The sequence below is a fragment of the Panthera leo genome, chromosome A2 (genome assembly GCF_018350215.1).
Source record: "Panthera leo isolate Ple1 chromosome A2, P.leo_Ple1_pat1.1, whole genome shotgun sequence".
NCBI classification, from domain to species: domain Eukaryota; kingdom Metazoa; phylum Chordata; class Mammalia; order Carnivora; family Felidae; genus Panthera; species Panthera leo.
In genome coordinates this window covers 52893496-52920744 of record NC_056680.1, presented here as the reverse complement: position 1 = coordinate 52920744, position 27249 = coordinate 52893496, and the positions used below count along the sequence as shown (strand labels likewise).

Genomic DNA, 27249 nt, shown 5'->3' with positions numbered 1-27249 from the left:
CTTAGAAATATAATAAACATTAAAAAAAATTTTTTAATATTTTTAATGTTAACATGTATGTAGAAAAATATCTGGAGGAATATGTACCAGAGATTACCAGTGGCTGTTTCTGAGGGATGGTATACGTGTTTTTGTAATGTTTACATTTTTATTTGCAAAGAGCAGGGAGGGGGGAATACAAAACAAAGTTGAATTATTTCCTGGAGGGAAGAACGAAAGAAACACAGCTGGTGGAGATTTATTCACTGTATTTGGGTGAAAGGTTTTAGTGTAATTCTGCAGTGAGTGTGTTTCAGATTCTGACAATCTGGGCAAGGGTGCTATTTAGTCCGAATGCTATTTAGTCCGGTGCTATTTAGTCCAAAATGGCTGTGCTCGCGCTGGGAGACTGAGACACACTGTGTCTCCCTTCCGCCGCCCTTATTCTGGTCTCTGGGTTGTACCTCTGGCTATTGCTGCTGCTCCTTAAAACCTTAGCTGACAGATTTCCCTTTTCCTTCTCTTGCCTCACAGGTCGGCCATTTTAGAAGGCACTAAAACATGGTGGTAAACAGCTTGGCCTTTGGAGTTCCAGAGCCTTGGGTTCAAATCCCAACTTCTCCACTCTCCTAACCGTGTGACTTTGAGAAATTTGCTTCTCCTGTTAGGCTGTCTGTTTCCTCACGTGAAAAATGAGTTTAGAGAACCTGCCTACTGGGGTCTTTGGAATGATGAAAAGAGATAAGTATAGAAAGCACTGGGAATTTATCTTGATGAGCCCGCAGTAATATTTGGAACTGTTAAATCACCATAATGAACACCTGAAACTAATGTAACACGGAATGTTAACTACACCAGAATTAAAATTTTTAAAAAAGAAAGTGCTTGGGAATGATAAATAAATGAACAAATATTACCTATAATTATTGTCATCATGGCCTATCAATCTCTTTGTAAAACTTCCTTTCATCTATCTTCTGCCTGATAAAATCCTACCCATTCTTCAAGCCCCCACTCAGATGCCATCACTGCAAAATCTCCTCTGGTCTCTCTCCACAGAGCCAGAACTGATCAATGCTCCTATATCAGAGGTCTCGCCAGATGCTGGGTGTCCCAGCTTCATTACTGTATGTTACGAGTTCTGGATTTGCTTGTCCCTCCCCTTTATAGACCCTGAGATCCTACAGAGTTTGAATTCACATAATCACTTTTCAAATTAAATTAATCTCATCCTTGCCTCTATCATCCCAGGCCAGGCATCTTTAGTTCCCAGTGAAACTATGGTAACAACATCCTAATTGCTCTCCCTCCCCCTGCTTACCCCGTTCTAATCTAAACTAACATTCAGCCCTGGATTTTAGCTCCCCTTTTGCCACAGGCTATTGTGATTCTAAGCACATTGCTTTCTCTCTCTAACATGTTAGCTTTCTCATCTGTAATGTGGAGATAGTAACTTCCTGCCATCCGGTAGTAGAGGGGACTCCTTGAAAACTGCATGTGAAAGGCATCAACATTACCTGAGTTCACCTATTACCACTTATGCTTTTTGAAAGGCAATGTATGTCAGGGAAGAAGAAACAAGTATCTAAAAAGTCTATGTCCTGGAAGTTAAAGTACATCCTGAATGGCCCTGTGATTTTTATCAAGTTTCTCTAGTTATACATAAACAGGTGAGCTCTCACCTGGGGTCCTATTTCCTCCAGAAATTGCATTTGATGTGCCCTCTGTGAGCCCAATCCCAGAGGCAAAGGGGCAAAGGCTCTTCATCACCCTTAGAATGAAATACAAACCTCAGAGAACATTGGTGCAGTCCTTACCATGCATGAACACTTTCATACCCATCACTGGATTTGAAAAGAGCTTTAAGGGAGAAAGAAAAAAAAAAAAATCACAGCTAAATCTTAACAGTGATCATCTCTGGATGGTGGAAATGGACATGATTTTAATTTTATGTGTGATTTCCTAAACCTTCAAAATCTTCAATTTTGGAGCTGGGTAGAGACGATGGTAACACAACATTGTGATGTACTGCCACTGAATTGCACATAAAGTGTACACTTTTACGTTAGTTGTGTGAATTTCACCTCATTAAAAATATCCTTCAATACACATGCATGATTTTATAGCCATTTATTGAAATGTGTTTGAGATGAGAACAAACACGGATTCTTAAGGCTCAAAAGCAGTTCAAGTAGCTGACACTCTCCCGCACCCGTCTTTCCAAGTCACTTGCCTAGGCGACTAGCCTGCAGCGCGCTCCTCCGACCACCAGGGGTCTCCGCGGAGCCCTCGCGTCCCCACCCGCGGAAGAGCGTCATCTCTTGCGCCTTTGAAGCGCGTGTGCTGGCGAGAGGCGTGGTCGGGTTTGGCAGCTCCGCAGGCCTGACCGCCGACCACCTGGACCACCCTCCGGCTCTTCTCGGTCCTGGGCTGGGGCTGGCCTGTAGCCCCGAGTCCTCGCCTGTCCCTCCACTTCCCACCCCCGGCTGCAGTCTTCTGCTGCTTCCAACTCCCCACCCTTAACTGCCTGCCCCGGTATCTGCCCCCCCCCCGCCCTCCGCCCTGCTCTGCCCCTCCAAGGGCCGTGTCTCTGAGCCCCGAACCCATGGCGCTTCAGGCGCTGCAGAGCTCGGGGGTGGCCTTCCGCAAGATCCTGTCTCACTTCCCCGAGGAGCTGAGCCTGGCTTTCGCCTACGGCTCCGGGGTGTACCGCCAGGTGGGGCCCAGTTCAGACCAGAAGGTGAGCCTGGCCCCGGGGCAGGCCCCACGTCGGGAATCGGCCTCCTCTCACGAGGTGCCTTTTGCCTTGGATCCCTCCAGAGCCCTAGAGCTGCCTCTACTACGAGCACTCCACATATCAGCTAGCAAAGTGCAAACTGTGGGAAAGTGTTCCTGGTATAATGACATCATGAGCTGAATTTTGGAGGATAAGTAGGAGCCCACTTATCTCCGGTCTAGAACAGGAGATGCAGTTATGGGGAGGGGAAAGCTGATGCAGAGGCAAGATGGAAGGAGGGAAATATTTGCCTGGTGCTGGTTCAGCGTACTCAGCCTTGGCAGAACATTGGAGTTTTCCGAGAAACTTTAAAATGCTGATGCCTGGGTTCCACTTGCGGAGATTCTGATTTACTTGGTGTAGGCTCAGACCTGGGCTTCAGATATTTTAAAAAATACCCTGCTGATTCTGATAACGCAGCCAAATTTGAAAGTCACATGTATCGCTGTGGGAAAAAATACAAAATGAGCCTCTTGACTTCAGGAAGCTGAAGGGCCAGGGCAGACTCAGAGAAGTTATCAGCAAAAGTCAGTGAGTGACCAGTATATTTACCAATGCTCAGAACATTTAACAAGAGTCTATTTAGGACTATGAGTTGTTACTCTTCAAAGTTGGCTGAGCGCAACAGTAGTGAGGGTACGGTGTTCCTTGTGTTGCAGTCCCTCCCCATCCTCCCCCACCCCCCCCCCCCCCACCGCCGTAAATAAAATGGAAAAAAGTTTGCTTTCAAGGTGGAGACAAGATTCAAGACCTTGCAGAGAAGTGGCAGGCAAATATTTTCATTTAAATGGGGCTGTTAATGACTCTCTCCGCTAAGGCTTTAGAGCTTTTGCTGAATTAACATAAAAGGAAATGGAGTCTAAATAGAGATGTTGTCTGGTGAACTGGATTTTTACTTGCGGCAGTTCATGCACAGCCTAACAATTCACTGTCTTCTTTAATAAACTAAGGAAAAAGAAGTGTGCAGATTGTGATAGGGCCCCTCTTGGATTTGGACACCTGGCTGTAATCTGTCCTTAGGTTAAAGTTTGTTCACTTCCTGGTGGAGCCATCTATGCTGTTGCTTGGGTTTCCTTTTTCCCAACTATACTGTATTTAAGTGATATTTTGCTTTAAATTGACAATATGTGAAAAATTATAGATTGTAGGAAATTCTATAGATTATTATAGGCTAGTTATTTTTTCTAACCTGTATTAACATAATTATACATTTTTAAAAAACATGTCCACCCCAAATCTTCAGTTTCACCAGTGGTTTGTGGATTACATTTTGAAAAACTTAGAGCAGGCCTTAGCCTCCTGATTCAACAGCCACTTCTTCATTTTTGCATGAAGATTTTCCTTTGAGTGGACCTGGAATTTCCTCCAAGAACAGGCCCTTTCTTCCCTTTCCCTCACCCTCATTCCCTACAAGATAACAAGTCTTATAGATTCCAACAGGAAGTTTCAGATCAGTCCCTACCCTCAGTGCCTTACTTAGTATCTTTTTCATTTCTCACTGGGAATTTTGCAATTAACCGCCTGTGTGGTTTCCCGGCCTTTAGTCTGTCTACCCTCCAAGGAGCTCTTCTGTAGGAAATTTTTTTAGCCTGGCAACCAGCCTCCGTCTCTGGTCTCATCACCACCCCCTGCTTGTGTTCTATTCCAGCCACATCAAACTCAATGCAGCATCAGGAACATGGCCAGCTCTCATATCTACAAGAATGCTTTCCTTTAACAGGACCCCCTTCCCTTCCCCATCCTTCTAATATTTCCACCAAGCCTGCTTAATTCTTGCACATTCTTCAGGACTCAGATTTATCAGAGTCTTGAAGAATATGATTTTATAGCAAGATTTCTGCTTCCTGTTCTGACCCCACTCTAAGTGAAATTAGTACATTTTGCATTCCTCTGTCAAGTTCATTTAGTGATAATTCATCTCTTCTCCCCAGTAGACTTTTTTTAATCTCTACCCCAAAATCTATCAGAGCTCCTTGTAGGTGCTCAGTGAGTGGTTGGTGAATGGCTAAGAATTAAAATAACTTATTTCCCTTTCTATAATATTTTACAGAGCTTTGCCATACTGTGTTGTTTGATCCGGAAGAAGAGTGGGACACATTTAGATGAAAGGCCAGGTGGCATAAGGTTCAGCACAAAGAATTTGTAACCAGACTGTGTCTGCCACTCACTGGCTTTGTGTCCACAGGCATGGAACTTACTCTGTGCCTTGGTTTCTTTTTCTCTAAAATTAGGATGATAACAGTACCTATCTTGCAAGATTATTTTGAAGATAGAATGAATTATGGTGCATATAATTCAAAGTATTTGGAAGAGTACATGTTGGGCAGGTCAGTACTGCTGTTACTATGTGTATTGATGAAAACAAGCTCAAATTGGTACCAGAGACTTGCTTACATTTTTGCTGACAGCTTCAGGTCTTCTATTTTATTACTCATAATGGCGTAGAATGTTGGAGCTTTCCGCTCTATTTAGGTGCCTTTCTAGGAATCAAAACTAAAATCATTCTCTTTTCTTCATTCCCAGAATGCGATGCTGGACTTTGTTTTCACAGTAGATGACCCTGTTGCATGGCATTCAAAGAACCTGAAAAAAAATTGGAATCATTACTCTTTCCTAAAAGTTTTGGGGCCCAAGATTATCACCACTGTACAGAATAACTATGGTGCTGGAGTCTACTATAATCCATTGATCATGTGTGATGGTAGGGTAAGTGACTTCGGACCTTTGTTGTAACTTGGGTGGTTATTAAATTAAATATTAGAATACTGAATATATATGTTCTTGCAATTAGGAACTGTTCGCATTCCTGCTGGATAAAGGTGGTTGAGAGTAACTGTCTTTAAGTTTTGCCTTTGGCCAGTGGTTCTCAAATTTTAATGAGCATCAGACCCACTAGGGTGCCTCTTGGACACACAGATTGCAGTTCCCCATCTCCAGAGTTTCTGATTCAGTAGGTCTGGGGTAAGGCTTGAGAATTTGTATTTTTCTTTTCTTCTTTTCTTTTTTTAAAAAAATTTTTAATGTTTATTTTTGAGAGAGGGAGTAGGGGAGGGGCAGAGAGAGAGGGAGACAGAGAATCTGAAGCAGGCTCCAGGCTCTGAGCCGTCAGTACAGAGCCCAATGCAGGGCTCCAACTCATGAACCGCAAGATCATGACCTGAGCCAAAGTCGGAGGCTTAACCGACTGAGCCACCCAGGTGTCCCTGTATTTTTTCTATTGAGATATAGTTATATAGCATTGTGTTAGTTTTAGGTGTACAATGTAATAATTTGATATGTGTGTGTATTGCAGGATGATTACCATAATAAATTTAGCTAACATTCATCACCACACAGTTACATTTTTTTTTCTTATGGTAAGAACTTTTAAGATTACTGTCTTAGTAACGAGGATTTGCATTTCAAACAAACTTCCAAATGATGCTGATGCTGCTGGTCTGGGAAACACTTTGAGAACCGCTAGTTTGGTCAGTGGGAGGAATAGGCAGGCCCATTAAGGATGAGCGTGAAGATTAGTCTTATCTATATGGAGGGGCAGATACTCCCAGGAAGAAGTTGGAAGTGAAGAGGGTAATTGGGAGAATGTGGTGCCACATGATAGGAACCTCCTGGTGCCAGCAAGTGGGTAGAATTTGAGGATGCACCCCGTCTCACCCCTATCTGCAGCCCTATCTGTGCAGATAAGATGCACAGATCCCAGCAGAGTGTTGTCTGACAGCAGGAACCCTGCCAAAGGGTCTTTCACATGAAGGGGTCCAGTCTCTAAGAGAGCTCCCAAGACCTGGGCAGGACCGCAGCCTGAGAGGACCAATGGGGGACTATGTCACATCCCTCCCAGAGATTAGCTGGGCTACTGTTGACATACAGGTTCCGCCAGCTATGCCAGTTCTGCTTCATGCTGCTGATTGCTTAGATCAATCCTGCTTTGATATGCCCATAAATCATCCCTGAGGATCTCCTTGAAGTGCAGATTATGACTCACTTGGTCTGGAATGGAGCCTGAGATTCTGCATTTTTTGACAAGCTCCCAAGTGATGCTGATGCTGCTGGTCAATGGATCACACTTTGAAGGGCAGGAGGTTGGAGTATTGACCTGAGAAGGATTTTGAAGACCTGTCTGATCTTGGCGGGTATGGGCACTATGATTGGTGATGTCTGCATAGCCTCTGGGCTAGATGTATACTTTTCTGGTTGAGGTCTAATCCTGCTCCACCTGCATTTTGCAGTTGAAAAGATGAAGGTTCAGAGAGTGAACATGGCTTTCATAAGGTCATGCAACTCGTTAGTGACAGTTAGTGACTTTCAGGTCAGTGGTGTTTCCATTACCTCCCAGCTGTTACATGCCTGCAGCAAGAAGGGCTTTTTCTGCAGTATTGCAGCCAGATTGGAGGGGAGATTGTTGCTCGGTGCAGCTTTTCACGTCTGCTTCAGTCATGCCAAACACATAGCTTTGTTCTTTCTCCATAATTAGTATTATGCTGAGCCTATCTCTAATTAGTGGTTTCAAACAATATTACAAGCTCCAGTAACCAAATGTTGGGGCATAATTATATGCCAAAGAGACTGTACTTTTTAATTGAAATTCTTTAGCTACTTTTTAGATATTCATAGCCTGAGAAGGCTGTTTGGATACTGAAGTTTAGCAAAGTGAGTCTGAAGTTATTCATTGAAGCAAATGGGATTTTGTAACCTGGAACAACTACATTTAGGGTTTGTACAAATTGCTTTTGAAATGAGCTTGGCCATAATTCCATGTGTTTAGCTCTGATAAAGAGGTTTAATTTTTGGAGATGTAGCTTTGTAATTACAAAAGTGTTTGAAATACTCAGTAGCAAAAGGGAAGTTCACTATGTAAAGGAATTTGGTGAAAACTTCTAAAGAAAATGTCTCGTATTCTGTGATGAAATGAATGTTGGAAGCCCAGACTGAAATTCAGGGACCTAGTTTTTACACTGCTACCATGGTTATGCCATTTATTAGGTTTCTTATTTCTCAGATGAGAACCATGAACTATATCTTGGCTTCTCACACTGTCTGTGGTACAGACTCGGTTTTTATTTCCAATCCAGGGAGGACCAATATGTACTAGACAGCACCTAAGAGCCGTTGTGCCTTTAACATCACAAGAGCCTGAGTAAAGATAGTGGTCACTTCACCTCACATCACTGAGGGGACAGATCAGTCTTGGAAACTAATCCTTTGTGACAGATTTTGTGTTTTCACAAGGTAGATTTTAAATGGCTTTGGAAATCTAGGTGCTACTCTGCTCAGAAATTTATTACCTTAGGTTTTGCATTTGCAAAAGCAATAGTATGGTATTTTGCCCTCCTTGATGCCCATTTCTCTTCTTTTCCAGCTTATCAAATATGGGGTCATTAGCACTAGTATTTTGATTGAAGATCTCCTCAACTGGAATAATTTATACATTGCTGGACGACTCCAGAAACCGGTGAGCAAGTGTTTTATTGGCTGCCACAGTTAAGGATGTCTCTCCTCTCTGAACCTAACCCTGCTTTCATCTTTGTGATTGCATTGAGATGGAACTCCAAGAAACAAAAATGCATTTCAGATTCCTTTAAGTCCCTATAGAATTCAGTGCCAAACAATATCCAGATATTACCCACACTACCCCTGCCCGCTCTCTAAAGATAGTCCAGTTGTCTGAATGGATCAGCCTCAGAGTCAGTACCTATAGATGGCAGTACCTTTGGATGGCAGAAGAGGTGCTCAGTGCCTCAATAGAGCCTCTATCAGCATGACCCAGATCACCATTTCGGAATGTAAGTGCCACAGGGCAGTTTTTGTCCACTGACGTATCCCATCAGTGCCTGGGACAATGCCTGGCACACAGTAAGCGTTCAGCAACCATTTGTTGAATAAAGGAATAAACCAGGTAGTCATTCAGAGGGGAGTAGATTCTGATCCCCTTTCTTACTCTCCTCAGGCCAGTGGTGAGATCCTGCAATAAGTCCTTCCCTCATTTGGGATTCTACTAGAGGAGGCTATGGGGGGAAGGCTTCCCCCTGGGCATAGGAAAAAAGTGAAAAGGACTTGAACTTTTGACATGTATTTACATATTACATTTCTTCTTTTTTTGCTGATATATAGCCTATTTTCCATGAAGGAGTCTTTTCATAGTTTAAGAACTGTGTGACATAGTCACAGTTGCTAATGTCACAGCAAGGAATGATTTTTGTGCTGTTAGAGAGTCTCAGGCCCCACAACAGGGTACATGGATTGTTCTCAAATGTTTCCCATAAGAGGGAATACGCTGCTCCCTTTTTTGTCATTTACGGCAAAAATTAAAAGATTTATACAACCTTAGCTCACTTGGTTGTGCCATAAAAATCTCTCTTGATATATATGGGCAGTCACAATTCTCTTGCCTTTCTTCTGGGCTTAGAATTTAATAGTGCAGCTCATTAGAACATCCAGAACCACTTGATCAGGGCAATAGTTACATGGGTAAGTCTATGTATGAAAATTTGTCAAGCTGTTCCCTTTAAACTTGTGCACTTCACTAAAAACATTTAAGTCCAGAAACAATAAGCTTACTGAAATAACTTCATATTTATGTAGATGAATTTCGCATTTCTAAGCTGCATAACTAATAAAGACAATCTAGTAAAGCTGGATAATCAGTAAAATAATTGAACAAATAGATGTAATTGAAAATTTGTATATGTTAATTTTCTTTCCATTTTTTCTTTTTTAATTTACAAAATGTGTAGTCTGATGAGTAATGCAAGTGGAATTAGAAGCCTTGGGTCTTATTCATTCATGCCACTTATTAGCTGTTTATGTGAACTTGGGAAACTTGTTTGATCTTTTTGAACCTCAGGTAATTTATCTAGGATAAATACAGTGCTTGTCCTGCCTGCCTCACGAAGGCAGTGACTAGTAGAAGCAGAACGGAAATGCTAGAAAGAACATGGGTATTTTAGACTCAGATCTAGGGCTTGGATCCCAGCTCTGACACTCCCCAGCTATGTGACCCTGCACCAATGACTTAATTTCCCTGAGCCTTGGGACATCCTCATCTGTGTATGAGGCTGACAGACACCAACCTTAAAAGGGATTTGAGAAATGCCTAAATCTAAAATGCCTAGCACTGGGCGCCTGGGTGGCTCAGTTGGTTAAGTGTCCAGCTTCGGCTCAGGTCATGGTCTTGCAGTTCGTGAGTTTGAGCCCCACTTCGGGCTCTGTGCTGACAGCTCAGAGCCTGGAGCCTGCTTTGGATTCTGTGGCTCCCTCTCTCTCTGCCCCTCCTCCACTTGCACTCTATCTCTCTCTCTTTCAAAAATAAATAAACATTTGTAAAAAAAAAAAAAAAAAAAAAAAAAAGAAAGAAAATGTCTAGCACTTAGTAGATACTCAGGAAATGATCTTTACTTTCTCTGTCCTTGCCTATCTCAGTTATTTTGAGATAAAGTGAGATACTGAATGTGAAAATGTTGTATTATGCTCTGTACTATGATTTGTGCTTACAATATTTCCATTTTTTTTTTAAATAAGCTTTAGAAAATGAAACACCGTGAAATCTCAGAATTTAAGCCCTGGAAATGACCTCAGATTTCATCTAAATGTCACATATCCTGGTAAAATAAAACCAGCAACTCAAGACAAGTAGTAGCTGCTACACCCATCTTGATAAAAATTGCATTTCTCATCTAACTTGAAAAAGAAAATGTTATCAAGAATGATGACTATTCTTCAGGCTTATTAAGTTTCTAACTCAAGAAAACTAGGCTATCTTAAGAATCACTTGAAAATAACACATGGTAAAAAATAAAATCAAAAATTATAAATGGGCAAATTAACTTTCACCCATTAGCAGCTTCCCTATCACCTAGAAATCACTGCTAACCGGAGAATTCGGTGATAACTATCTTTAAACCAATGATTTTTGCCACTAGGTGGCAGCAAATAGTAATGAAACTTGAACAAATCTGATAAAAAGAGGGTTGATAGCATTGTGGACAAAAAAAAAATAATTGAAGATCTTAGAATTGTGAGAATATGAGTGCGAATTCTTTGCTTTTATGTATTTTCAAAGAAGTATTTATGTTAAATGATATTGTCTAAAGCTCTAAAATTGTCTTCCATATTGCAAATAGAATTTCTCAGTTCATGTCTTTAAAAGGAATATACAGAGGGTATGTGGGAATTCACTGTACTTTCCAGTCAGTTTTGCTATAACTCTAAAACTGCTATAAAAAATAAAGTTTATTAATAATAATAAAAAAAGAAATATAGGAACGCCTGGGTGGCTGAGTCAGTTGAATGAATGGCTCTTGATTTCTCCTCAGGTCATGATCCCAGAGTTGTGGGACTGAGCCCAACAACAAGTTCTGTGTTGAGCCTGGAGCCTGCTTAAGATTCTCATCCTCTCTCTCTCTCTCCCCCTCTCCCCCTCTCCCCCTCTCCCCCCCCCTCTGTCCCTCTCCCCCACTTGTGTGCGTTCTCTCTCTAAAAATATATATATAAAAGAAATAAATATAAAAAGATGGACATTTCTGGAAAAAAATTGAGTGTAAATTAAATTTCTATTATACTTTATCATTAACTTACCTTGTAACTGAGGAGATGAACTATTTTTATTTCTAGGGCAGCTTTAAGTTTCTGAGTCATTTCCCAAATCATATTTCTATGAAATATGAAATTTAAAGTATTTAACAGAATCTTGTGGCCAATCCTTTCTTAGGTCAAAAGAACTCTAAAGTAAAATTAAGTCATTCCCCTAATTTATTTAACCTAAGTCTGGGTTTTTGTATATCTATGTTTAGATAATTTGGCTTGAATTTTTAAGACATTCACATTGACATACAATGTCAATATTTTGCTAGTAATATAGCTTTTTTATAACAAATTATTGACCTATAATTCATATATCATACAGTTCATCCATTTAAAGTGTTCAGTTCAGTGGTTTTTAGTATATTCACAGTTTTGCAATTATTACCATATTGTAAATTTATTGATTTGCTTTTTGCAGATAGAAAATTCCCAGTGGTATTAAAGATCCCTGAAAGAGAGTTGGAAAACCTGACTTACTGGTTTGGGCTCTGCCCAGTTGTGAGCAAATGTTTGCGTCCCTAGCCTTTGAAATGCAAAATTTGAGCCATTAATATACTTATTCAGACAACTAAGTTTTTTCTCTGTGGTTGCTAAAGGAATAAAAAAAATAATAACACCACATTGCTGACTCTGGAAAAGCCCGCAGTCCAACAGGCGTATAATAAGGTTTCAACTAGCTCGAATGTTCAGTGTTTCTTCTTAGTCCTCAAGCAGTAACCATTTAGAAAAATTAGTCTTTCTGGTCATTTGGAATGGGAAACTTCTGTGAGAAGTGTCATTTGGTTGAGTGTTTGAACACTAGGTAGGGCTGTGTTCCTTGTGAACTGTAACTTCACTTTTTGCAATTCAAGGACTGTCTCCCTGTGACCGTATTCTAGAGAAAACCACATGTGACTCTCTTTTTTTTCTGTTTTGAAAGGTAGTCACAAATCTCTCCGAGTTGGGCTTTTGAAAGTCCCTTCAAGCATTGCCCCTTCCTCTTCCCAGTAAAGATTTTTCTCCTTGGCAGTAGTGCTAATGCTATCTGTGTGGTTCAGGTCGGGGCATTCCCAGTAAGATACAAACAGCTATTCACAAATCTGAGGACTTTCTTTTTTTCCCAGGCCTCTCTGGCAGCGTCCCAAGAGTTCGCTGGCTTTTCACTCTGAACCACAAATAACAGTGCTGCTGAGACAAGTTCCTAGGTCACCTTACACTGGAGAGCCAGATCAGCACAGTAGCAGAGTCTTCTGAATTGACATTTTTCCTTTGAGTAAGGATGCTTTTATTTTTACTCTCTTAACCTTAAATAGCAAACAGACTGCTTTTCTACAACCTAAGTAGAACAGCTTTCTTAGAGAACAAGTGTATTGCTTTGAATAGGAACGTTTTCCCCAAAGTTACTCTTTGCATCTGTGATTGGTTAGCATCTCAGAATAACCTCTGTTTTTATTTTCTGTAAAAGCCACCAAAAAGAGAGAGGATGAAGAATTATTGAGCAGGACCTGATGAATGAGGATGACAAATAGGGTTTTGGAAGTAAACCTGTGTCACAGGGTTGTAGAAAGAGCTCTGGATAAATCAGGGACCTACGTCCTCTCTTGGGGTGCTTCTCAAGGGGGAGTCTTTTAGCCTCCGGGCCTCAGTCTTCCCATTAGTAAGATAAGGAGGTTCCCCTTCTAGATCCATTCTATATGGAATACAAAGTTCATGAAAGTTATTCAAGGAATAAATATAGGTGTTATTATAGCACCCTAACATAGCTTTTAATCATCTTTTCAAGATAAATTAACCAGCACCAAAAAAAAAAAAAAAAAAAAAGTTAGCCAGAACAGATCCCTAACTAAATGCATGAGAATAATTCAAAATATTTAGAGCAGGATTTGCCAAGTATAAGGGTGTTACCCTGATTTTTGCCATCGACTCATTATGCAACCTTGGGCAAGTCAGGCTACTGGACTGCACCTTCGTTTTACTTTCTGCAGATGATTGCAGTAATGCTAAACTCACCCAAGTGCTGAAAGGCTTAATTAAGGGCTATTAAGTGCTGTAATTACAAGGGAGGAGTTGGTAGTAGTGAATAAAGTGGCTTACCTACCATTTGAGACGTTTGGATGTTATAAATATGCCCTTAGAAAAAAAGTAGGGACAAAAGGTGAAAGACAGAAGTGAGGTTCTTAAGTTTATAAAATAGTTATGTTTCATAATGCTGTTTTTTACAATTAAAAAAAGAAACTCTATTTTGAGACAGACATCCCTCCTTTATCCTTGCCATCCAATAAAACTTCAGAGTTTCTCATAGTGTATGTCTTTTATGTGCCATCTTAATTTTTCTCCGAAATCATCTTCCTTTGACAAATAAAAGGCAACTTAAGCCCTGTTCTCTAGAATGGGGGAAGATTTGGTGACAGCGCCACATTGTGTACGGAAAGCGAATCCATTTCGCTCGTGTGAGAGTCTTTATTAGGGACTTCTAGACCCCTTCCTTGTTAAGAAAATCAGAAGCAGCCTGATGGTTTATGGATCATGCTGGGAGTGTAAATTGGCACAGCCACTCCAAAGAGCAACTTGGCATTTCTGCTTCTAAGAATGTACTTGAGAGCAGTGGTTCTCAAAATGTGGTTCCTGGACCAGCAGCATTAACATTACTGGGGACTTGTTAGAAATGTACATTTTCAGGCCTGACCCAGGCCCACTGAATCAGAAACTCTGGGGGTGGACCTAATAATATGCATTTTCACAAGCTCTCCCAAGAGATTCTGGTGCTTATTAAAGGTGACAACCCCTCGCCCAGAGAAGCTCTTGAATCACGCCGCAAGAAAGACCCAGAAGGAAGCTACGGGTCCATATGCAGTATCTCATGATCTAACCAACAACCTTATCAATTTGGTTCTGTTATTAACCCCATTTTACTGATAAGGGATTATGGCCATAGTCACAGAGCTAGTAAGAGGTGGAGCTGGGTCTTGAACACATTTTCTTTCTCTCCCCCCCCCCCCAATATTCCTTTTATTTATTTATTTATTTATTTATTTATTTATTTATTTATTTATTTTAAAAAAGCTGGCCAACCAATATCATCAGTTCCCATACTTTTTAATGTTTTCACACCTGTGAGTACCCCAAACCTGGGCATCCCTGTCCTAGATACCATCCCCAGCCCCCTGCCATCATAGCCTTGTTGAACACATTTTCTTGACTTTACAGAGCAGTCTTCAAAACAGAGAATCTCAGAACAGACTGGACCAATGTGTAGTTTAATGGACTTGGTGGAAGTCAAAGAGAGCAGCTTCTGGTGGGTGTATTCAGAAGAAAAATCCTTTTTATTGACCAAGTCACTCACTAGTACATGAGATAGTTTGCATTTATCATTTCATTCGATCTTTGAAACAATTCTTTGCTGCGTATTTATCCTCATGTTGTAGATGAGGACTTAAGTTCAGAGAAGTTAAATAATTTGCCCAAATTCATACAGCTAGTAAATCCCTAGACCTGAACCCATACCTATCCCCAAAGCCATCTGCTTCTACTGTAGCTAATTTTCTTTCCTTTTTCCTTAGTGAAGTTCAAAATAAAGGATGAAGTGCTTAGGTTATATATGGATAAGAACAAAGGTGAGTTCTAAATAAAGGAGTTAAATGCCTTTCTCTACCATGAAATTAAGTAAAGAAGACTGAGACTATAAAATTGTAAAATACAAAATTTCCCGAAGGACATTCATTCCTTTTATACTGACTTCTTTTTCAAAACCCATGGAGAGTTTATTCATTTGAGAGAAATTTTTCTTTCTTTTCTTTCTTGTATCTGGTATCTTTGGTTTAGCATCAAATGCAAGCCTCTGGGATTGCTTATTAGAATAGCAATTATTTTGTGTTGGCTGGCCTAATCTTCTAAGATCTTTTGGGCTAAGGGTTTGGGACAGCTCCAGTGCATGTGTAAACCCGTAGCTTGAGCAATACTCTACTCCTGCAATTTTTCTTCTGAATGTTATGCTTTTTTGCAGGTGAAAATCATAGCAATGAATGAGAATGTTGCTCTTAGGTCAGCCCTTGATAAAAATCTGAAGAGTGCTGTGACCACGGCTTTCCTCATGCTACCCGAAAGCTTTTCTGAAGAGGACCTCTTTATAGAGATTGCTGGACTGTCTTATTCAGGTTAGTAGATCTGGTGCTCACGTTTTCTGCAAGGAGATTTGTTGTGCAGACCAACATTCCACTCCTCACGCTACACAGGAGGCATGGCACCCTTCGTCCTGGATCCCATCACTTCCCGTGCACGTTCCTGCAGGAACCCCATGATTTGCCTCCAAGGTCTCTCCTTCCCACATCTGTATATAGATCACTCCAGGGTAATGTTGCTGTTGTTGTTACTGTTCATTTTCATTTTGAAACAATTTCAAACTGACAGAAGAGTTTCAATAATGATATAAAAAACTCCCATATACCCTTTCCCCAGATTTGCCAATTTTAATGTTTCACCACATTTGTGTTGTCATTCTCTTTGTACCAGTGGTTTTCTGACTCTAGTGTGCATCAGAATCCCCTGGAGGGCTTGTAAAAACAGACTCCTGGGCCCACCCACACACAGCTGCTTTGGTAGGTCTGGAGGGTGGAACCTAAGAATTTGTATTTCTGGAAAGTGGATGATGCCATTGCACCTCTATGGATCCCACTCGGAAAACCACTGCTCTCTCTGTATCTGCAAATACTGTATCATGTTTTTTTTTCTGAACTATTTGAGAGTAGGTCATTCATATCCTGTCCCTGTCAGGCCAAATGCTTCAGTATATGTTTCCCAAGAACAAGGATGTTCTCTTACATAACCACAGTACAGTTACCAAATTCAGGAAGTTTATCACCAATACAGTACTTTTATCAAATTGAGGATCCATAGTCCATATGTTATTGCTGGTCACAGTGATGTCCTTTTTAGTGTTTTCTCCCCCCTCAAGTACATGATCCAGTCAGGGATCACATTTATTAAGATGTCCTCTCTCTTTTATCTTTTAATCTGAAACACTTCCTTAGCCTTTTTTTGTCTTTCATGATATTCACATTTTGAAGTCTCAGACCAGTGATGTTTGTGCCCTGATAAGCAGAGTTTTCTCTCTTCTAAGCAATCCATGGGGAGACATTTGAAGATCATGAATATATTCTGCTTCCTGTCAAACTTTCCTTCCTAGATTAAGCATTCAGTGATGATTCTTGCTTGAACCAGTCTTTACTATGATGGTTACAAAGTGGTGACTTTCCAGCTCCACCTCTCCTTGCACATTAAGGAAAAGCTTTCCCTTCTTCCCCATTCAATACTTTCTTTATCAATCTTAACTTCCTTTCCCTTTCTCCTTAAACCAGTTGTGTTCCTCAGATATGTCAAGGGCCCCCTTCAGAGGGGAAGGGGAAAGCTGAGAAAATAAAGCCCCTGGCCCCTAGCCCCTGACCTGGCCACAACCTGAGGGGAGTCCCCCTTCCTGTTTATTGTAGTAAGGATCCATGTAAAACTTCATTTACAAAAGAGTAGTCTGCTACTTTTAAAATAGTTTGAAAACCACTGTCTTAAATAAATGTCTTCTTTCCCAGCTTTTAAGTGTGAGTCAAGGAACTATGCTCAAAACACTGCAAAAGCAGTTTACTCATTTTCTGACTCCCTGTACAGATAAGATTTCATGGAAATCTAATGCTGAAAGAGACCACTAAGGCCTGTTCTTCAGTCTTTTTTTTTCCCTGAAAGGCAGCTTGCAGGACTACAGCTGCAGTTGCAATACTGGGGAGAAAGGAAGTGACAAAACCTCCATCTTGGTTGCTTCCAGCCCCACGTGGCAGCAGCCCTGCCTTTCGGCAGAAAGTGGAGGAGCAAAGGCTGGTGCGGCTAAGTACCAGGATGAATGGGCCTGCACGCCACATGTGGGCAAAGGGGGCCCCCATGCCCCCCTGTGAAGAAAGATGGACCCAGAGCCTTTTTTGAAGGGCTAACTTGGTGGGAGAGGTGCAGAGCTGATTTCTGCTTTGCCCACACCACTGCTGCTCTTCCATTTTCTCCCCATGATCAACATCAGCAGAGTGTTGGCTGGATTCTAGGAGTTCCTATACATTCTGAGCATTGACTAAAGAAGTTTATCAAATGACATAACTGCCTGCACCTATGAGCAGACTTTAAGTTAGCATTCAAGCTGCAATCAGTCTTCAGCTGACTTTTGCTTTGTCTCCTGGAAGGGCCGTGATTTATACCCTTCTCTTCTCCTGTACTGTGAAACAGGTATTGGGTGTTCAGTGAGTACTTGCTGACTCATAACAGTATCATTCTCTGTTTTTGCTTCTTTTATAATAATTATTATACAGCAGTATAGCAGTGCTATACCAGACACAGATAGGTAGGTGGGTAAGTAGATAGATGAGTAGGTAGGTGGGTTGAGGGGAGGTTAGTTCTATAGAAAAGTTGATCATTTATTCCATCATTGAAACCTCACACAACAAGCCTGTTTGTTCAACAGACATTTCCAGTGTGCCTTCCATGTGGCACACACTGCCCCAGGTCCTGGGTATACACTGGTGAGCATGATGTGAGTGAGACTCCTCAAGGAGTTCATGTTCTCTTAGGTAGAGCCAGACAGTAAAGAAGCAGTAAGGTCATTTCAGATAGTGGTAAGTGCAATGAAGAGAAGAAAATAACTCAAGATGAAGGCCACCGTAACGGTGGATAGTCAGGGAGGACCCTCTAAGATAGTGATGTCTGAGCTCATATCTAATAGTGGCATGGAGCTTGCCCTGGGCTCCTAGGAGAAGGGCAGAGAGAGAGAGAGTGAGCGTGCTTCCTATAAGGCAGGTCCTCACCTTGGTGTGCCTGACTCTAACTTTCTCAGCTTCCACTTTTTCCCATTTCTTATCTGGTCTCCTCTTGCTCTCTTATTGTTATATTATTTATTGCTTAACCCAGATTTGGATCTGAGAATTTGACCAAGGATCCCACATTACTCACTTCACGGAGGTTGGCTTCTTTTTACTGCAAAATGTAGAACACAACATTTGGCACATGTTCTCCAGAGGGAACTGAATCCAGCTTGGTGCGGTCCCTAGCTTATATGTGAGACACTCTGCGAAGAGCATTCTATTAGCCGGTGGTTAGAAATGGGAACATACTTTTCCATTAGGACAACATTATATGATGGTTGTTCCTAGGCCAGGACACAGCACAATTAATGGTTACCTACTCTATAATATAATGGAATTAGAGTGGACTAGTCAGGATAGGGAAGGATCTAGGCCCTGCAGGTAGATACCTTTCACAGGTATGAGACCTGCCTCAGGCCATGTGTTGAAAGGCAAGCTTTTCCTCTTGCCTTTCCTAGACTTCTGAGAACCCAGTATCCTTGAACTGATTGGATTCTTTTTTTTTTTTTTAATTTTTTTTTTTTCAACGTTTTTTATTTATTTTTGGGACAGAGAGAGACAGAGCATGAACGGGGGAGGGGCAGAGAGAGAGGGAGACACAGAATCGGAAACAGGCTCCAGGCTCTGAGCCATCAGCCCAGAGCCTGACGCGGGGCTCAAACTCACGGACCGCGAGATCGTGACCTGGCCGAAGTCGGACGCTTAACCGACTGCGCCACCCAGGCGCCCCGAACTGATTGGATTCTAACCTTTCTGCAAACCACCTAAATCTCCCAAGCCCCCGGAATATTGCAAACTTTAAATTATCCACCAATCTCATTTTTATTTACAGCTTTGACATTTATTTTGCACCGTTTCCATGTGAGAGACAATATGTTGTTCCTAACCTGCGTAGGTCAGCATTTCTCCCTGGAAGGGGGTGGGGATGGGGAGACAGGAAACACCATCTCTCCATATTATTGGGCAAGTTCCTGCCCATAGTTACTAGCAGAGACAAGAGCTGTCTGTATTACCAGTAGTAATAATAACCCCTTACAATTTTATATAGTATTTAAGGATCACTTTGCCTTGGGGGTCGGTCTTGACGGCTTTGTTGTAAATGATGGTGAGAAAGGAGTAGGTGGAAGATGAGAGCCTGAAAATTGGGAAGGCGTAAGCTTTCTAATCCTTCACTTATTCTTAGAAGTCAGCATTTAAGTAAACAGAAAAGGAAAACCAAATGAGCTTTAAAGGGTCACCTTGACCTTTCTCATGTAAGTACAAACTATTAAAATGACTAATTTTACATAATGATCCTGGTTTAACATTTATCAAATGAATCAGCGTCCCATACCTCATGAAGAATTAAAGCTATAATTTCTGCTCTAAGGAACTTCACATTAATAAACATGCAGTCATAGTGAGTCAGTGATAGGCTTAAAAACAACACGTGTAAAAAAAGCACAGAGTGTGAAAGAACACAGCTTGTTTAGGGAAGAAGGAATAGATAGATGTGACTGAAGTCCGTGGCTCATGGTAGAAAACAGTAGTCATTATTATGTGCCAGGAACGACTCTCAATATTTTTGATTGAATAACTAGTTTAACCTTCACAATAACCCGTTCCTTTGTGTGCTGATTTATTGCCCAATTTTAAGATTAGAAAACTGAGGCCCAAATCTGTCTAAGGTCATTTGTCTGGTAGGTTAGTGGGTAGTGGAGCTAGAATTTTATTTATTTATTTATTTTTTAAATGTTTATTTATCTTGAGAGAAAGAGTGAGGGAGGGGCAGAGAGAGAGAGAGAGAGAGAGAGAGAGAGAGAATCCCAAGCAGGCTCCACACTGTCAGTGCAGAACCCAACATGGGGCTTGAACTCACAAACCCTGAGATCATGACCTGAGCTGAAATCAAGAGTTAGATGCTTAGTAGGGGCGCCTGGGTGGCTCAGTCAGTTAGGCATCTGTCTTCAATTCAGGTCATAATCTCACAGTTCCTGAGTTCAAGCCCCATGTCCAGCTCTGTGCTGACAGCTCAGAGCCTGGAGCCTGCTTTGGATTCTGTGTCTCCCTCTCTCTCTCTGCCCCTCCCCTGCTTGTGCTCTGTCTCTCTCTCTCTGTCTCTCAAAAATAAACGTTAAAAAAAAGAGATGCTTAACTGACTGATCCACCCAGGCTCCCCTGGAGCTACAATTTTAGCCCACACTCTTCACCATTTAACTTCACTGCCTCCCTGGTATTTTGGAGAAGAGGTTGTGTGCTGGCCAGGCCAGGCAAGGCATTGAATACAAAGGTAAATGAAAGTGGAATTTGATACCCTGTACACAAGCAGGAGCCACAGGTCTCAGGCATTGCAAGATGGTGGGAGATTCATTGCTGTGGAAAGATCATTTTGCCAACACTGTGCAGGAGGCAGAGAGACTAAAACAGGAAAAAGTCTTACTCAACAAATAATGATGAGAGTCTCCTATGCCAAGCACTCTTTAAGCTCTGGGAATGAAGGAAGTAATTAAGGCAAGCATTGTCCCTGCCACTGTGGGGCTTTGATTCTGGTTGAAAAGTCAGTCAGCAAACACGTGGCAGCACTAGAACAGGGGAGGGAGGTGAATGTGTACGTGTTACATTAGTGTAACCAGGGAAGGCCTCCGGGGGAGATGGGGGATGACATCTGAACTGAGCACCACAGATGAGGACCCATGTGGAGGGCCCCTCCCACCATGAGAGCCGTGCAGGCAGACAGCAAGATAGTTAGGACTGTGTTCGCATTTGGCCGACCGTGCATCCCCAGCCTCTGGGACAATGCCATGGTACATAGTGGGCACCCTGCACATCTCTGTTGGGTGGATGGACAGGGTGTGAATGGTGATGAGGGCTCGAACTACAGCAGCACCTCAGAGAAACGTACAAATTCAAATTCGTGTCAAGTCCTTCTTAAATCAAGTATCTTATTTTGTACCTTGCTTTTTTTTTTTTTTTTTTAAATTACTTCACCGAAAGCAGAATTAGTGAAGCGTTTAAGAGCTGGAACTGTAGAGTCAGAGGCATGGGTTCGTATCTCAGCTGCACTCTTAATTTTTTTGTTTTTAGGCAAGTTTCTTAGCACCTTGTGACTCAGTTTCTTCATTTCTAAAGAAGGGTTTTATATGGATTAAATTAAATCATACATGTAAATGTACTTAACACAGTGGTTGGCACACAGTAAATGCTCAGCCATTGTTATCTTAGATACGTGGTGTTTATAGATACTAACACAGCCGCTTGAGGTTGTAGACAAAAGAAAGAGAAAGATGGCAGTCAGCCCTGACTTTGAAGACTAGCTTTGTAGAAGTGCTTGAACCTCTCCGAGCCCATTTTCTTTTTGTAAAACAAAAAGAACTGTTCTATAATAAGGTTTTCAATGAGATAATATATATAAAAGTCCCAACATCACACCTCATTGATAGTTGGTTCTCAGAAAATGATTACTGTTATTATTCATTACTGTTATCGTGTATCATTGCTGGCCGCGTAAGTTTTTCTTAAGTTGAGACACCATTATTTGCTCGTTCAGTGGTAGATGGACACTCAGTTTGGCTCCATTTATCATTTTATTAATGACACTGCTGTGAATCACTTTGGAGAAATTACTTTGTAGGGGAAGGGGGCAGAGAGGGCCATGAACTTCCTTGGATATGTTCTCCAAAATGGAATTATATTGTTAGTTATAAGAATTACAAAACTTGTTACATGTTGCCAAATAGTGCTTGTCAAAATTAGGAGGCGTTAGAGTTCACTTACATCAAGTGGATTATTTGGCCCTTTCCTGTCCTTGAGAAGTAAAAAACACCTTTAAGCACTCTTGTGTAAAAGAGAGAATGGGTTTCTTTCAATGCCAGGTTGTCTGAATTCAGGCTCAGCTACTTCTAGGAATAAGACAAAGCAAGGAAGTTGCCAGTTGAGTGATTCTTGGAGGAAAAAAAAAATTAGTAATGGGTGCCAGCCCTGTAAAGTGTGAGTAAACATCCTCATTTCTGGACCCTGGTAAGAGCCAGTGAAGAAACTTTCTCTGGAGTGAGAGTTATTAAGTTTTATTCTATGAGAGTCACACCATCTGAAACCTTGCAAGCAGTGTCACTGGATAACTTGCATATTGGAGACTGACTATTTCAGTAATTTGGAAGCATATTTCTCTCTGCTTGCCAAGCTTGAGCTTTTGCTGAAGCCTCAGTTGGAACTCTGTGCTTAGTCACTTGGTAATTTCTGAGAAAGCAGTACTCCAGAAGGGATATTAATTGTCAATAATAGCTAATGTTTTTGGATTACTTACTGTGTGTCAGATACTGTTCTAAGTGTTTTACATGTATTAACTCATTTAATCCCTGAATCTTATAAACTAGCTACTATTATTGCTTCCATCTTACATTTGAGGTAGTGAAGCCCAGAGAAGCTAAGTAGCTTGTAAGCTTGGATTTAAACAAAAGTGGTCTGGCTCTAGAACCTTTGCTCTGCTACAAAGGATCTGTGGTGGCGGGTGTGATTCCTGGTTCATACGTGGGACAGTCTTCCCCCAGGCCTCAGGGCCCTGGATGTGGCTCCCCACCTCCCTCCCTCCCCCGCCCCCACACCCACCTTGTCATCTTTTTCTGCTTGTGTTTTTTTCACAGCACTTCCTGTTGTCTGATACACTCGTTATTTTATTCACTTGTTGGTTTGTGTTTGGTCTCTGTTCCACTACTAGAATGTAAAGGGCAGAAATGTTTGTCTTTTTTGGCTCACTCTACCCCATGCTTATAGTGGTACCTGACACATACTAGGTGAATGAACAGATAAATGGCTGTGATACTGGTGCCTTCCTGAACCAGTATCGTAAACCAGATTCCTCCCTGTCCCTTTCTACACTCAGCCATTTTGTGTTCACTCAAGTATGAAAAGAAAGGTGATTCAAATTTGTATCACCAAGTGCATCAGCTGTTTATTCTTATCTCATTCTCTTCTACATTATGAGTTAGTGGGATATGGTGCCTTTTCTAACACCATGGAGATATTTTGGGAGTTGCAATTTGAATGGTGTGTTAGACCGCCTCCTAGACATGCTGTCTTAGTCATCTTAAAATAGGTATTATTTTGTACACATGCAAAAGAATGAAGTTGGACTCCTAACTCATACTATGTAGAAAATTAACTCAAAATGGATCATGGATATAAGAGCTAAATCTATAAAGCTCTTAGAGTGACTTTGGGTTAGGTAGTGGTTTCCTAGATAGATACCAAAAGCACAAACAACAACAGCAAAAAAATAGATAAATGGGAAAATTAGATAAATGGGAGAAGAGATTTACAAATCATGTATCTGATAAGGAACTAGTATAAAGAATTCTTGGAATGCAATAAGAAAACAAGTAACCCAGTATAAAAATGGGCAAAGAATTTGAATAGACATGTTTTCAAAGAAAGTATACAAATAGCAAGCAAGCACATGAAAAGATGCTTGGCATCATTAGTCATTAGAGAAATGCCAGTTAACGCCACAGAAACAGTGCTTCGTACAATGGCTATAATCAAAAAGACAAGAACAAGTGTGGATGAAGATGTGGAGAAGTCGAAACTTGCATGCATTGTTGGTGGGATTATAAAATGGTGAAGCTGCTTTGGAAAAACAGTTTGGCCGTTCCTGAAAATATTAAACATAGAGTTACCATATGGCCCAGCAATTCTACTCTTAAGTATCTACCTAAAAGAAATGAGAACACATATCCACACGAAAACTTGTACACAAATGTTCATAGCAGCATTATTCAAAAAAAAAATCCCAAAAGTAGAAACAACCCAAATGTCCCTCAGCTGAGGAATGGATAAAAAAATGTGATATAGCTATCCAATGGACCATGATTTAGCCATGAACAGGAAATGAGTATTAATACATGGTACAACATGACAAACTTTGAAAACATAACACTAAGTCATAAAAGACCATTTATTGTACAATTCTATTTACATAAAATGTGCAGAATGGGCAAATCTACACATACAGAAAGTAGATTAGTCTTTATCTAGGGCTGGGGTTGGAAGGGTGGAGGGAGACAGAGAGTGGCTGCTAATGGGTACAGGGTTTCTTTTAGGGAGGCCGAAATGTTCTAAAATTCAATGTTATATAACCCTCTAATATATTCTAAAAATACTTAAAAAATTGAATTGTATATTTTACATGTGTGAATTGTATGGTATGTGAATTATATCTCAAAAAACGCTGTTAAAAAAAAGAATATTATTCTGCCATATCAACATCCAATTTGGGCTCCTTTTCTTAAACACTACCACATAAGAAATTCCACTTCCGTAACCCTCACTGAAATGATCTGTTTTCACAGCACTTGCTGCCTCAAGCAGGGCGTATATCTTTATATCTCTGATGTCTGGCACAGCTTCTGGTACTTACTAGCCACCCAAATATTTATTGAACTGAAATAGCGGCTGTGTTGCAGTTAGTTTAAGAGGGAAAAGTTAGCCAGTTATTATCTTCAAGGACTCAGGGCCTCCTCTGCCCTGTATCCTTTCCCCGTCCCAAATACATTATCACAGCAACAGTACTGTCTACTTTCCTATGTATGAAGCGTTCTCTACTGCCTTAACTCATTTAAATCTAAAAAGGACTCTGTGTGGCGCCTGGGTGGCTCATTTGACACTGACACCCAGTGAGTGCCCACCTCTTGATTTCAGCTCAGGTCACGATCCCAGGGTTGTGAGATCAAGCCATGCTAAGCATGGGTCCTGCTTGGGATTCTCTTTCTCTCTCCCCACCACTTGCACATGCTTGCACGTTCTCTCTCTCTCTCTCAAATAAAAAAAATAAAAATAACCTTGTGAGGTCAGTATGATTGTTATAGCCATTTTACAGAGAAGAAACCGACTCGGAAAGGTTAATCTCCAGTCCCTCTGAGACCCTGCCAGACTTGAGAGCCAGGGCCTCACCACTGTATGCTGTAGCCCCTTACATCCCTACCTTGGTAATAAGGCCCCTGACCACTGGAGGCATGCTAGAATCACAAAGCAGGCTGACTACAGATGCTTCACAAGTCTCTGGGTTTTTTTCATTTCAAAGTTGAAGAGAAATTATCCTTTTGGTTACCCATTGTTACTAGACTGGCAGTTCTCTGGCTGGAGCGGTCAAGATTTAAACTTAGCAGTCGAGGTATAAAATAAAAGCAGTCGGTTTTTCTCAGTCCCTGTGTTTTGTTGCAAACGTCTCTGGAGGTAAGAAAACTTGATTCTTATGATCAAAGTGCTGGGTCATGCTGTGCCCACGATTTTATTCATGTTCTGAAGAAGCAGGTCATAAGCCCATTCGCTTGCTCTTCCCTGTGGCTGACCTAGTTGTGCTGCACGGCAGCTGGACAAATTCAGTTCAACAGACATTTACTGATGTGCCTTCCCTGTGCCAGGCAGCGCACAAGGAGCTGGAGATGCAGGGGTGGAGAAGCCCCAGTCCTTGCTCTCAGAGAATCCCTAGTATTTTCCAGGTCTTTCCTTTAATCATGACATGCCATTGTTCTTTTGGCGAGGATTTGCATTAGTCGGCTGTTACATTTTAGTAAAATACAGCCACACTTTCAGAAAGTTACTGTCTAACATACAAGAACACTTTGTGGAATGCACAGAAAGAGAAGAAATGACACAAATGTGTAGAACTCAACAATGATGCAAACTGATGTTTCACTTCAGAGCCAGCCAGGTTGGATTCAGAGTTGGATGATGTCCTATCCCTTCAAAGATCGATAGAATCCATTTATAGGCTCTAAATAAAAGCATAAGGATTTACACAAAGGAAAGTTAACCCAGCTCCTCCCCATTCACATTTGCCAAGTTAGCACGTCAGCATCCCATGCATCTGTTTAAAAATGCTAGAGGGGCGCCTGGGTGGCTCAGTCGGTTAAGCATCTGACTTTGGCTCAGCTCACGATCTTGCGGTCTGTGAGTTTGAGCCCCGCCTACCGCTCTGTGCTGACAGCTCATAGCCTAGAGCCTGCTTCGGATTCTGTGTCTCCATCTCTCTCTGCCCCTCCCCTGCTCGTGCTCTGTCTTTCTTGCTCTCAAAAATAAATAAAATATAAATTTTTTAAAATAAATAAATAAATAATAAAAATGCTAGAAGTAATGTGCCAACATTATAGAAGTGAGGGAAATGGAGGAAAATTGCAAAGTAGTGTAACACTAGTCACCTAAAATATCACTCACCTGATACTGAGAGGTGGCTGGACCTTTGCACCTCAATCTCTTCATCTATAAAATTGGGAATACTTAGTACCTTCTTTAGAAGGCTTTGCCAGGACTAAACAAAGTAACAGTGCAAAGCACACACATACCACAATAAATGTGTACTTATTAGAGCAAAAATAACATTTTTCTGTAATCTTTTTGTCTTGTTTTCCCTGTTGGTTTTTTACCAAGTTTTCTTGTACTTTTGTGTCTTAGTTTCTTGCTTATTATATGATCATTTTCCATCTCACTGTGTGTGACTACTGTAATTTTTTAATGGCCATACACTTCTGTGGTAGGGTGTGGGTGTACCACTGTAATTTATCCGTTCCCCTGCTGTTGGACATTTGGGCTGCTTCCAGTGTTTCGGTATTATAAATGGTGCCTCAGTGAACAGTTGTATGTATGTAGCATATTCACTTACTTACTGGGTCATTTCATCTCCGTCCTTGTTGCCCTGATGCTAAATGGGGTATAGAATACTATCTACCTAAGAGGATAGGGATGTGCGGATTGAACGAGGTAATACAGCAAAGCACTCACAACAGTTCCTGGCCCTACCAGATGCTCAGCGGGCATTACCACCTGACCTCTGTTTGGGTCTGTTTCTTTAGGCTTACTCTCCAGAGGTGGGGTTGTCTCATTCCCTGCTTTCCGAAGGATTTTACCAGTTTATGAAGTCAATAATATTATATGAAAGGACCGATTTCTCTGCACTCTCTCTGGCAGTCATCCCAAGATGTAACTATGTTAACTCTCTTTCCCTTTAAAATAGTGAAAAAAATAAGTTTGTTCATATTTGGGCAGCCTGTTATGACCGGAACACATTTCTGCTCACCGCCC

The 27249-nt window shown here is 41.2% G+C and overlaps 1 protein-coding gene across 4 annotated transcripts in view; it reads left to right on the top strand.

Annotated features, from left to right (window-relative positions):
* The first annotated feature begins 2337 nt into the window (after positions 1-2337).
* Positions 2338-27249, top strand: part of TAMM41 (TAM41 mitochondrial translocator assembly and maintenance homolog) — a 51670-nt gene continuing 26758 nt past the window's right edge. For all 4 annotated transcript variants that reach the window (XR_006195362.1, XR_006195364.1, XM_042911007.1 and 1 more), the window contains exons 1-4: positions 2338-2719; positions 5279-5461; positions 8112-8204; positions 15315-15465. Coding sequence is in view for 2 of the 4 variants with exons in the window: in XM_042911007.1 (XP_042766941.1) it covers positions 2585-2719; positions 5279-5461; positions 8112-8204; positions 15315-15465 (562 nt within the window). In the remaining 2 variants the exon portion in view is untranslated. The remainder of the gene's footprint in view (positions 2720-5278; positions 5462-8111; positions 8205-15314; positions 15466-27249) is intronic.